General features: G+C 40.2%; 1 protein-coding gene and 3 long non-coding RNA genes across 5 annotated transcripts; 2 read left to right on the top strand and 2 right to left on the bottom strand.

Moving 5' to 3' along the window:
* Window positions 1-846: 846 nt before the first annotated feature.
* On the bottom strand, window positions 847-4,031 carry LOC111269641 (uncharacterized). Its single transcript, XR_002685868.2, has 2 exons — window positions 2,540-4,031; window positions 847-2,121 (listed from the first exon to the last, which is right to left on the bottom strand). It is a non-coding gene; the product is annotated as an uncharacterized LOC111269641 (long non-coding RNA).
* Window positions 4,032-5,410: 1,379 nt separating this feature from the next.
* LOC111269639 (uncharacterized) lies at window positions 5,411-9,678 on the bottom strand. Of its 2 annotated transcripts, XR_002685866.2 has the most exons (3): window positions 9,577-9,661; window positions 6,619-6,701; window positions 5,411-5,783 (listed from the first exon to the last, which is right to left on the bottom strand). It is a non-coding gene; the product is annotated as an uncharacterized LOC111269639 (long non-coding RNA). The 2 variants fall into 2 exon arrangements; XR_002685865.2 differs by lacking the exons at window positions 5,411-5,783; window positions 6,619-6,701 and adding an exon at window positions 9,031-9,402 and having other exon boundaries at window positions 9,577-9,678.
* Window positions 6,709-12,823, top strand: LOC111269640 (uncharacterized). Its single transcript, XR_015314662.1, has 2 exons — window positions 6,709-7,632; window positions 10,412-12,823. It is a non-coding gene; the product is annotated as an uncharacterized LOC111269640 (long non-coding RNA).
* On the top strand, window positions 7,770-12,823 carry LOC111269637 (sedoheptulokinase). Its single transcript, XM_022849377.2, has 2 exons — window positions 7,770-8,773; window positions 9,649-12,823. The coding sequence occupies exons 1-2, from the start codon at window positions 7,882-7,884 to the stop codon at window positions 10,167-10,169; spliced, it is 1,413 nt and encodes a 470-aa protein (XP_022705112.1). The 5' UTR covers window positions 7,770-7,881; the 3' UTR covers window positions 10,170-12,823.
* Window positions 12,824-12,994: the final 171 nt, after the last annotated feature.

Consider the following 12,994-nt stretch of genomic DNA (forward strand, 5'->3'; position numbering starts at 1 on the left):
AACGCTCCGTTTATAAAATGTAATAGGTTTCAAATAAGAATAACACATCTAAAGGGCTGAATTAATTCTAACCTATCGAAGGCCATAAGGCCAACGTATATTATGATTGCGGAGAACTGGATCCGCTAATTTAAATACTCGTTAACGAGACTAGACTTAAGCCGAAGCGATATTACCTTCTGACGCGCCAAGCAGCTATAGACTTGCTCCTTTGAACTTGAATTACATGTTCACTATGCAGCTAAAATGAATATTTCCCAAATATCCATTTACACTGACAGTGTTATAGGTTTGCTTAAAAAGGAATGCAGCGTTAGGCCACATAACAAAGCAGAATGTTCAAAAGGGGCTTATCAGTTAGGATATCAATGGAAGTTTAACGTCTTGCAGAAAAACGTCTCGTCGGCCCCTACTGTTCCTTTTCTTTCCAATGCCTATTTATGTTTAATAACAGTATGGAAGAAGATGTGTACTGTGTGATCCGACAATGATAATCAACTTAAATCATCCATGTCCACTTTTGGATACGCTATACTGGATTTGCAGATGATTAGGGCAAACAACAAGAGTGCCCGAAGCGATATCTAAAAATCTGTGATAATTGTCTTAGTGGCTATCAAAGGCTCGGTACATCACGTATCATACAATGAAATTAGTTCGTTTTTCTTCCAAACTTAGATTGTCTCATCTTAAAGAACTTCGTAAAGTCATCCTCGTTCTATAAAGTCTTTAATACCCCCCCCCCCCCCATGCAAAGGATTCGTTTAACTTACGTTGCCCTATATGTAAACAATGTAGGTAGTCGAATCCGTTATCTATTGTATCCAAAAAGGAAAAATCACCCAATATCCAAGCTGAACATGTGTATTTCTTCAGCGAGTATCACAATATTAATCACAACCAAATCTGTCTCTCACCATTAAGGGAATCCACTGGATATGATGTTTATCTACTCCTCTAGGGGGGTTCCAATTCTCGGTCGTTGCGTTTTGCTTATTTATCGAATTACACACAGATCCGACCAGTTGCGCGGGCAGAAAAACACTGTAGTAGATCCGGAGTCGTATCTGCAGGCTGAATGCTGTGATCTGAACAGAAATGGCGCTGGCCACCCTTGCAAAATCCCTACCATTGTTATGGCTACTCGCTGGCTAACCGGATATTATATCTGACGTTTCAGTATAATGTATCCAGAGTGTCGGTCCAGGATCTATTGCATAGATAAAAACTTACTAGTCATAGTTTTTTCAAAGGAGTTTAATTCCATTGTTTTGATCACACTGCTTCTATACAAACCGTTAGAGCAAACTTGATTGTTTCTCATACTCGAAATAATAACGTAGTCGTTGAAAGAATAGAAACACTCGCATCCAGAATGCAGCAGTGGAAAAGACACGCATAGATAATTTCATTTTTCTTTGGAATCATTTCAAAAACCGAGCAACGTTTTACACTATGAAGCTGAAAAACGCAATAGGACTGAAAGCCGATTTCATATGCGATACCGACGGTCAACGGTTAAGTCGATTCTATAAACATCACCTTCGCTAGGTCTGTGACGCCAGCAGCGTGAGCCGTCAGGCTCCTGAGGGAATCATGAACGACTGACGCTTAAACAACTGAAGCCTCGATGTAACCGTCTGCAAGAGTGCCTTGAGCTACCATAGGCGACGTAGGTCCGTTTATAAGTAAAATTTAGTAGTAGTTACCACCAACCATAATGTAATCGGCGGGGTTCTTTGAGCCCTTTTTTTCGTGCATCAAATTTAAGCGAATTTTTCCTGCAATTTTCCGAACTCATCTTCAGAAATTATGTCACTTGGATAATCTTAACGATTTCTGATCGCTGAGCGTTAAAGTAAATATAATCCTCTTCAATTTACCTAAAGTACTCTATTCTTTGGGGTTTATATTATAGAAATTATATGATTTAAGTGTGGCATAGCGCAACAAAATCTATAGACGCCTCGCCAATCATTAATTTCACTACGGTATAGCTTTTCTATCGATAGGGATGGTCAGATATATATATATAATATTTAATATGTTTCATTTTTATGTAGAAATCGAAAGTTCCCTTTAATTCTCGTCCTTCTATCCGGAGTACAACTACCGCGTGACCTGTAAGAATGATTGTATCTTTTATTTAGTTTTCCCGTTTGATGCGACAGATGACTTTTAAAGTTTGTTGGCTCCTTCCATTCTCAACTCTTTCTGCGAAATACGTACTTCGCGACTAAGCAGGCTGCCAAATAGAAACACGCTCTATTCAGTGCAGTAGCACGGAACTCGCGAGACGTTTATCCTATTCGGTACGTTCATGTTTCTTTCTTGATATTTAGGGATTTGGTTATTGGGATTTTTTCAATGAGGACATCTAAAGAATTGCAACAAAAGTGTAGGAGTGAAAATTTTCACATATAAAGGGTAACTATTATTAACACAGAACTATTGTAAGCAACATGTTATTTAATTATATAATGCCATTAATATTATCAATGCAAGAGTATTATCATTCTGATAGCCTTTGTATACAAACCTTAGCTTGATTTGGTGAAAAATCGTTGAGTCGGGTTATAACGCCAGGTGTTTTTACTGATATTATTGATACTACCGTGCAGCTATTGGTTTAGACTAAATCCGAAGTCAAACCACCTTGAACTGTAGTTACATCGTACCAGATACCACGTCTCTTCCTATACTGTACAAAGGTTAAACAATATCGTACAGCGGATAATTAAAGATATCCTTGATCGTGATCGATCAAACCGCAAATCTTTCTATACGATACGTCCGACCTTGATTTGGTCCTGAGAAGATTTTTCTCCCCACAGTCTGTTTTGCTTGCCACTGAAAATGATTTTCATTGTAATAACGTATCGACGCTATAAGGGCTCTCTTGTGCTATTTCTCGAAGAATTATCCTTTTTTGCATTCTATAGCTCTTAGTTTCGCCCTAAGACTTTCACCCACTGAGTATCGGTACGCGACTACTAACTGTCCAATGACCTATACTACTAAGGCTGACAAGGGCCGGGAGGGGGCATAGCGATGAGGCGGAATCGGGGGGTCGGACTCACGCGTCGGCTGTGAGATTAGAGGTGATGGCCAGGTGGTCAGGACAACCACAGTACCGGTCGACACTCAGACGTGGCTCGTAGGATTCCTGCCGACCTTAAAGCGGACCTCTGGAGCGGCTATCCGGAGCAGGTGAAAGCCGCAAGCAGACTTCAAAAGATCTGTCCTCGAGATTACTGATGCCACCATAGCCTTCTGCCCACCTGCTCCGAGTATCTATCCGTATGTATGCCCCTCCACTACCGAGCGTGAGATGCTTCCTCTCTTTTCTTATTCTACAGCTCAATAGGGTTACCCAGCCAAGCTTGAGCAATCTCCTTCGCCTCGCTTTTCCCTGCGACGCCCGGTTTGTGATAAAAACGATATACCATACGCTATCCCAGGTCGATCTGCTGTCCGTTGTCTAGCAGAAATGTCCACGGATGCATTGCCGCCCTGGTCCGTTCTCTTCCCGTTTTTCACCCCCTTGCTGCCACTACCACCAACGCCTTGAGCCCCTCCTCGTTTTTGCTCATAACGACACTGTCACATAAACCACCTGGCTATTTATGAGTTGTAAGCATCTCGATGGACTGCGCAACGTCTCACCAGTGCTGGGATAGGTCTTTCTCCTTGAGCGGTCATCTTGATTCCTTTCGATAGGAACCCTGACGCAGAGCCTACAGAGTTGCTTGTTAATCGGTGACCGCATAGATGATATATTATTACACATCTTTCTAGAGAACACGGGACGGGCTACAGACGTTCTATCACGATCCATGCAACAATAATCCATGCTGCGTAGCAAGATTCATAAGAATAACATAAAAATACTTTACTCATTTGCTACTTGAGGGGCTCTAACAACAAAATATCTAAGATAAAAAGCCTTTTATATTGATAATAGTATTTACAGTTTTTGAATTCATAACATTAGAGAGATATTTCTCCTTTCCAACTGGCAACCAATTGAAACTGAAAAGGAATTAAAGAAAAATAAAATAAATAAAATGGAAAGACTCCTTTGGCTTACCAATCGTAGAGAGCATATTGCAATAGATCTTAGATAGATGCAATAGAACAGAAAAAGTCGAAAAGAATCGACACTATAAGGTTGTATATACATTGAAGCTCCATAAAAAAGTTCGTATTAGCTACTCTTTGGCGCACGGCGCTTTAGATGAGCTGTAAACTTGAGCTAATTAAAAGATCCTGTAAGGTGGAACACTGCGGTCTTCCTGCAGTACACTTCACTGCAATACCCTATCGCATACCCAGCGACCAGCTCAGAATTAGGGGAAATCAGGAAAATTTGGGCGTCCTATGGTAACCACTGTAAATATCAGATTCTTCAACAAGCGAAACAAGAAAAAGATGTATGAGCTCAATTTTTCTATTTAGGCTTTTGATTAACTGGTATACTCTGTCGGTGTCTCCGAACAGCATCTCTTTTATATCGGCAGATCGCTGCTTTAAGCATTAAACATGCTTGTCAATATAGTAGCTTTTTTCATGCTACGTACAACAATGAAACAAAGCCGGAAGATTCCGAATAAAAATAATTACATTTCATTACTAATATCGAAGCTAAACGACTGTCGCCCCCCGACCTCAGTGGTAATAAACAGTACCACGCATATGCATGGCTATTTGATTCTCACTGTCGGTGCCTGCACTCATGAACATACTAATCCAGACCTTGCCCATCGCCCACACTGACTATATACACCAAATCAAACTCAACACTATACTACTAGTTTTCCCTTTCAGGACGAGCCTTGACTTGCCCCCGAAATTGTCACTGCTAGTCGACCACCATCTTGGAATCACCACAGTTATCTCCGACCGCGAAGTTAAAGTTAGGAACGGCACGTCTGGATGGTTGAGGGGTGCCTCTTTGGTGCGTTGCAATAATAACCAAATATAAAAAGCATACAGCGACGCTGGTTCAAACATAGCGGGTACTAAAGATGATTATTGCGTACGATTATGGAATACGAATGAACGATGGCCAAAAATTCCGAGGACGTTTCATACGGAGAAAAAAGGCCGGAAAATGAAGAAGCAATCATTCACTAAACGAATAGGCCGCTGACGATTGTATAATAATAGATTATCAATCATATTGCTGTTAGTTTGTTTCGATTGTTTACCTACCTTGACTCAGATATTCTAAAGCGTCCGAACTTCGTAGTCAGATGGCTGACGTTTGTGGCCAACAATACGCAATGAGGTACGAGTTTAACTAAGAAGTAGAGCATGAAATGATTACTTGCTCTAATAAATTTCTTTCAAATCGTGGCAGCCAGCGGGAAATCAAATAGAAACGTATTAGGACCTAATCAAGGTCAGCTAGGTATTAAATAGAGCAACTTTATTCGTTCGCATAAATACGGATACAATGTCTTTTTTTTTTGCAAAACGATTACGCGTAGGTGCGCACTTACTTCAACAGGACGTATGCGTTCCCTGTAGCCAACACGCAGTACTGTGCTTTTTTGTATTGCAGGAATCACTAATGAAATGGTCTTGTTTACACATCGGCGGCCTTCAGTGTCTTCGAATTAAGGCGACAAGGTGTTCGCGGAAGCGGTCTGTTCTGCCCATAAATAAACAGACCAAATAGGACATGCTAGTTAGGCAGCCGTTACGGATTTCCAGTAGGTTCTAGAAGTGGGCATCATCCAATTGGAAGCCTCCAGCAGATTCGTAAGTCGGACAACCAGCTGAAGCGAGCGTACCGATTAGATAGTAGCAGCATTAATAGTAGCCGAGTAGACGCAGGCAAGAAGGATGAGAGCTTATCGATGTCGGCTGAGACAATATTCATACGAAGTTTGTAAACGGGATTTGTTTCCTTTGTACGGTAAACAGAAAGCTACGAAGTTCTAGTTACCATTATCATCGCGATCGTAATATGCAGCCAGAACTATCATTGCTCTAGTGGAAATAGTATAAAGCAAAACGGCGTGAGTATAAGTACGAATAAGGAAAATAAAGACAAAGAAAAGTCAAGAGTCGTGGCAATGGGTGGGCATCTACTATCAGCGTCTGCGTGTGCGCTTCTTAAGAGACTACGTATAGATTATCCACTCCCCTTTGGCTTTTTCACCGAACCATTTATCAAGCAAATAATAGCAATTTGCTCATCATTCATCATTTGCTCATCAAGGTTTGTCGGCAGCACCCTCACTAGTGACGATGATTGAGGACAAGTCACTTTAATAATGAGGTATACTAGAAAGATCATTGCTAGGGTTTATTTTACTACTACAATCCCGCATAACTAGCTTGTTTGGTGCATAAAAGCCGGCTACTGTCGATTCGTAAACAGGTCATTTGTGGTTCATTTGTGTAACTGTTACGTTAAAAATCGGCATAGTGAGAGAGTTCACTTATTTATAAACTTGGTCGCGACAAACCGTCTATATGCAAATGCACTAACGCCTCAAATAAACTTAACATAATAGATAAAAATACTTTACACACAGGAAAAGTGTTCGAATTCGTTGGTGACCAATAGTCAGGCTAAGTTTAAGATTCAGATCAACTTCAACCAACCTTGCAGACCTAGTGTTACTGGCTTCGAAGGTCATAGGTGTTCACGCATGGATCTAATCCGTTAAGGCTAGACCTAAAAATCACTGAAATAAACAGCTCCTCTTTGTGAGTAAATGACTTACTGTTAGAGAAGCCTTCCGTGTTTTGATTCTACTTTTTTTTTTTATGAGCGCCTAGAATAGAAAATTCACATGCACAAGGAGACACAAATTGCTTACGTATCTTCTCTCAATGTGTACGTGTGTGATTCTTTACACCGGGCTATTTATGTACTGCCAAGAAGTAGAATGAAATTCTGAATATTTGATAAACTTGAAGTAACTTTCTTTTTTAAATTATGATGTATGCTAAATACATACTAGGATGGAGCCATTGCACGTAACTTCATGCCTTCAATGATGTTTATTTTTTAAGACAGTTAAACACTGCACCTCTTTTGCTCCACGGTATGAAACGCTGAGGTCGTCGATATACGGAGGCTCATTATATATACGAAACTCTCAGACTGTGGGAGCTACATATAAGTACAATGATATATAGTGCAAATGTTATTTATATTGGTCTACCTGCATAGCTCAATAAAAACATACGGTTTAGAGCTGTGTATAGTAGCACAAAGTAGTTGATATCATTTACGTCGCTTGAAGGTAACCAGGTATACATTGTAATAGCGAGCACACTTGATACGATAATTACCTCTGTTCCTGATTGCTGATTATTCATTAAACCTAGACAATCACGTTCTCTTGAGTTTAACTAGCTAAAAAAGTTACAGTCGTTAGTTGTTATGTGCGTTTGGGACCTCGATGCATCTGATGCGGTTGGAGGGCAAACGATTCGTTGATAACACAGATAAATTGGTTGAATGAGGACATGAGAAGCCCCCAGAGGCAAAACGGCAAAGATCACAATGCGTTTTATCTTTCTGTGACAACATTGCATGCTTACTAGCAGTACAACGACGTTGTCAGGGGAGAGGACTGATCGTTATTCTGCATTGTTCCAGCAGTAGCTGTAAGTAGAGGTAAATACGGAGAAGTAGGAATAGATACTTAGGCTGAAGTAGGGATGGACAGACACCTGGATTACAACATATAGGATTGTTTGTGAGCCTATCACCGCTTTGGTTCTGCAACTCCTGGCAGGCAAGTTTATATTTCAAATATCTTTCCTCCCTTCGTAATCATTATTTTAGTACAACTGAATTGTGAATATAAAAAATATAAAGAAAAAGCAACCTAAGTATAAAAGAGTTTATGAGCCATGGAAGAGAATCAGTACATCCTTGGAGTGGATCTTGGTACAACAACAGTAAAAGTGTGCCTTATCGATGCGAACTCACGTAAAAAAGTGTTAGAGCAGAGCCAAATAACGAAAGCCAGAGTGGAGGTTGAAGCTCCACGGGCCGAACAATGCCCAGAAAAGATTCTTTTTGCTGTACAGTATTGCCTTGCAGCTATTGAAAGGAAGTACCTAAGCAATGTGGTCAGCATCGGAGTTTGTGGACAAATGCATGGAGTAGTTTTATGGAAACGAAACGCATGGACTTACGATCCTGCAAATGAAAAGTTTGTTTTTAACAAAAAGTGCATGAGTACGCTTATAACCTGGCAGGATCAGAGGTGTTCCGAGGAGTTTTTGAGAGCTTTACCGAAACGGTCTTCGACAAGTGTCGTAGATCCTTGCGCCGGTTTCGGATGCGCAACATTATTCTGGTTACTGAGAAAAGGTGACCTGCTCCAAGATTTTGAGTGTGTAGGAACGATTCAGGATCTCATGGTGGCCATGCTCACCGGACTGAATAAACCCGTCATGACACCCCAAAATGCCGCCTCATTTGGTTATTTTGACGTGGAAACTAACCAATGGGACCTACAAGCCTTGGAGTTGTCAGATTTCCCATGTGACATTCTGCCTGAGATCGTTGACGAAAGTCAAGTAGCCGGCGAACTAAGACACTTTTGGCTCGGAATTCCTGCGCGTACCGTCATATTCCCTGCTACAGGCGATGCACAGTGTTCAGTGTTGTCGGGCCTTCAAGCCAGAGAGGGATCCGCTATACTTTACATGGGAACAAGCGCACAGATTTCGTTTGTCGTTGATTACCGTGGCCGCAACCACAAGGGCCACCACACATACTTCCCATACTTCAACGGTAAGCGAAACTCTCTGTCGTATAACTCAAACAATTATAGATATAATATTAACAAATAGTCAAGCCATCGTTTCTCTAGATTACACCGGAAATAATTGCTCATCGCTGCATACTCGATAAATGTAGCCTTCTCCCACAGCGTCTACTGCATAACTGCAACGTACTACTGCAAGTATCTCTTGTACTGCAACGAAAAAAAGCGGCGAAGCAAAACATCCGGTGTGATAACGTGAAATAATCCTTAAAATAAATAGGAATTTACTAAAATCAAGTTTATTATCTACTTATATTGATCGCTAATCATTTGGAAGTTGCAATTGAGCGGATAGCACCGATGGTTTCTGTTCCTTTCACCAGACAGACTTGAAAAGTTAAGGCCAAAACACTGCATTGTTCATCTCCCATTAATGACATCGGAAAAAAATATCAAAATTATCCGTTCTTGCTTTGGCCTCACATAAGCATCAACCACTCTTCGTTACTCCCGCGCCGTGTGTGTTAGCCCCTCTGCTGCCACTTGAAAGCGGCCTCTCAAGTTCGAATGGGGTAGGTTGCACTCCCTAACCTCCTGGGTATGAATTGCTACGCAACATGTGTGGGTCGAATTTACTTACTTCCATTAATACGCCCTAAATGTCTCATTCAAGATAAAAACACATGAAAATCTAATGTAGTAGGTAACAGCTTTACCTTTTTGTCATTAATGTTAATAAGTTAACATTGAAGCGCTTCTTAAGACACTGAATCGACTTGAGGATGAAAGAGTTTTACAGTCCGTTATAACTATAAATTACATCACTTACATACACAGGTACGTAGTTGCGGTGAATCTATTTCCAGAGAACTGATTTGTACTACTATTTCACGTATTCCAGGAAAACATCTTTGTGTAGCAGCATCTTTGAACGGCGGAAACGTTTTGACACAGTTTGTAGACATGGTAAAGCTATGGCTTTATGACCTCGGTGTGTCACTGCCAGAGTCCAAAGTCTGGGACCGACTGCTTAATCCAACCGCTTTGACCGAGCAGCAGATCTTTACTGGTGTTAATGCCCGGACAGAAAGTATTCGCGTACGTCCTCTTTTATTCGGCGAGCGTCACAATCCACAATCAAGTGGCTCTGTGACGGGTATACGAGCTCAAATGCCAACTTTAGATAAGACTTTTCGTGCCATTTGTGCGGGCCTCATTGACAACCTTGTAGAAATGTTACCTTTGAGCGTCTTGCAGGATCATGGTATTAGCAGACTTGTCTGCGCTGGTAAAGTGATTAACCACAATCGCGTTATAAGCTCGGAAGTGCAGAGAGTTTTCCAGGATTTTTCGGTCGAATTTGCAAGCGATTGTGATTCCGCTCTTGGGGCGGCATTAGGGGCTGCTATGTTTCGTCGTTAGTAGTTCGATGCAAATACCCTAAGAAATATAGAACAAAATCTACCTTTGATTTACATTGGTATTTACCACACGGCCCCGATCAGTTAACTTATATGAGTAATAAAAATACGCAGAAAACAAATGTTTTACAAACGCTGCTTATATATTTAGTGTCGATAATTGGATCCATTTTTGATAATGTATATGTTGTCTTTTTGTATTTAAAATATTTTTTTATTATATTATTAACGTTTTCTTTCTAGAGGTGTTGTCTGTGGTGAAACTTCTAGGAGCGACACTGAATGGTGGTTACCGAATATATATAGCCCCTAAAACTCTCAACGGCCCTATTTTATGGTACTGCTAGTTAAAAACAGGCTCATCACGCACATTGTATTATTAAGGATTACTAACGGCTTACCGTCACCCTGATAACACCGAAAATTGTCTAGCTACTGCGACGTGGAATGAGTGAGCGATTACAGGCTACAAGTAGCACATGGTAGTAACAAGCAGCAGTATGCCATCTGGAGAAGTCCGGCAGCTATGAGGTGTGCCATACCGAGGATTTTCTACGCCAGGGATCGAAGACTTTCTCAACTGATAGGTTATTAGTGGTAGCGTTGAACACTGATATTTTGTGAAAAGTTTTACTTGTATTTGCTAGCAGCTGTGAATTCCTCTAGACGTTCCACATATCACTGCATTTAATTGAAGATATCTGATTTCTGAACCCAAACTGAATATATCTGCATGCGTTCTTTTTGTGAAAACTATCATCCACTGCTTTTTAATAATAGCACGTGTAACGATCCTATCGCTAAAGGAGAATTTAAACTACTATGGAAAGGGAAGATATTTACTGAGACGTGTCGTAAAATAGGTATCCATTATCACATGTACAAACAGTCGGCCTATTACATGTGATTCAGGCATCCGACTGTCTTTTTGTTTGTCGAGAGGTATAGATTGTTCAAGATGTAGTACATCATTACTCTTATCTATGATACCTACATTTCTATGACTACGCAATATTTTAAGTGAATTTATATATATATATATATATATATATATATATATAACAAAAATAATCAGAATTCACTTAAAAAACTGTATATATATATATATATATAGTTGTGAAAAATTGCAAAAATTGAAGAAGAGCAGACTTTGAACAGAAAAACAGAAGACATTGACTTATAAAAGAAAAACGATCGGGAAGAAAAACTTCGGAGTGGGTCTGCATATCGAAGTCCGCAGTTGCCCAAGAGCTGGAACGTTTGGTGGTGCAATAAAACGCAAAAAAAAAAGGCAACAAAAATAGAAGAAGATGCCCAACGCAGCGACGGGACAGAATCATTCTAAGCGTCGTACGAAAAGACTGATTTGTAATGGCCCCTCAGCTAGCAACAAGTCAAGTGCGGAACCACTGTGTCCATAAAGACCCTGCGACGTCCTATCGAAATGAGTAACCTTAGTTATTACAAAAACCACTTGGGCGAAACAATTGTAAAGTTGGGTGGTTGAAGACTAGTAAAGGGTGTGTTTTTCAGGTGAACCGTATTCTGAGAGGTAACGATCAATATAACGTCTATTGGCGAAAGATCCCACGAGTCCTGTGTAAGACAGGAGGTCAAACGTTGGATCTAAACAATGGTCCATAAACGAAGCAGAAGTTTTATATTTTCATCGTGCGGATTATGGAAAAATTATAATACATTCAGATGAAAATGCTGCTTCAGACACAAGAATAGTCTCCGGATAAGACTAATAATGTTCATGCACGACAAGTAACCATGTCGTGGGCATGGTGTACTTCTGGGCTATTTACCGCTGATGGTATTGGCGCTCTATCATCGCCTAAAAAGTCACCCAGTTTAAATTTGATCGAAAACTTGTGGCAGCACCCTAAAAGCCGGGTCAAGGTCTAAGAGGAAATTATGAGCATCGCACAACCCGACCATATAGTGCTTCAAGTGTAAACCCAGGAAGGACTTGATCGTGATGAAGATGGTACGAAGTGCGTTCGGAGTATGACGAACTGAGTCGAGAGGTGATTGTAACCAGGAATGAGGTGCCCAAGTACTAGCATCAGTGAGTGTCTTCCCTTTCAGAACAGCTTAAAAATACTCCCTTAGCAAGACGTCATTGTAGGTGCTATCAGTAATCTATTAGCGGAAAATAGCATCAGCTTTATGAAAGCTTACGCGTTGCTTGGTTCGAACCTTTGGGAATAATGTAGCAATGAATTTATCTTTTGTTATATGGACCAAGCACTGACTACAGATATTTTGAAATTCGGTATCCAATTCTATAAGAAATGTCATGGAAGATAGATAATCACCACAATAATCGCCAAGCGAGTGTTATCCTGGGCTCAAAAAGGAAGCCTTGATACTTTTAAGGATATAATCAAATAAGGTTGCATCTGTTCCAAAAAAAACCCAGGATAAATAACAGGACAAGTATCACGACCCAAGCATACTGACAAATATCGTTCAATGAATTAAAAAGTATTAGAAAACCGACATCTTTTATCTGAAGCTAATACACAAATTGGCAATATACCTATATATTTAATAAATATACTTAGATATATGATAAACTGGGAAATGTACTAAATCACTGTGACAATTAGAAGAAAATAAAAAGGAATTATTTAAGGCTACGTGTTAGTAGTGGTCTATTTGGTCTGCTACCATGCGTTTTACCCAGTTTCCGAAAAGTTGTGCTATTAATTTAGACGATCCACTTAAAAGATCTCAATTACTATTTAGATTCGTTTCCTCGCTCTACATATGGTACCGTCCTTTCGTCAACTGAAGAACTAGACGACTTGTTGAATT

The sequence above is a fragment of the Varroa jacobsoni genome, unplaced genomic scaffold, assembly GCF_002532875.2.
Source record: "Varroa jacobsoni isolate VJ856 unplaced genomic scaffold, vjacob_1.0 scaffold_1401, whole genome shotgun sequence".
Classification (NCBI taxonomy): domain Eukaryota; kingdom Metazoa; phylum Arthropoda; class Arachnida; order Mesostigmata; family Varroidae; genus Varroa; species Varroa jacobsoni.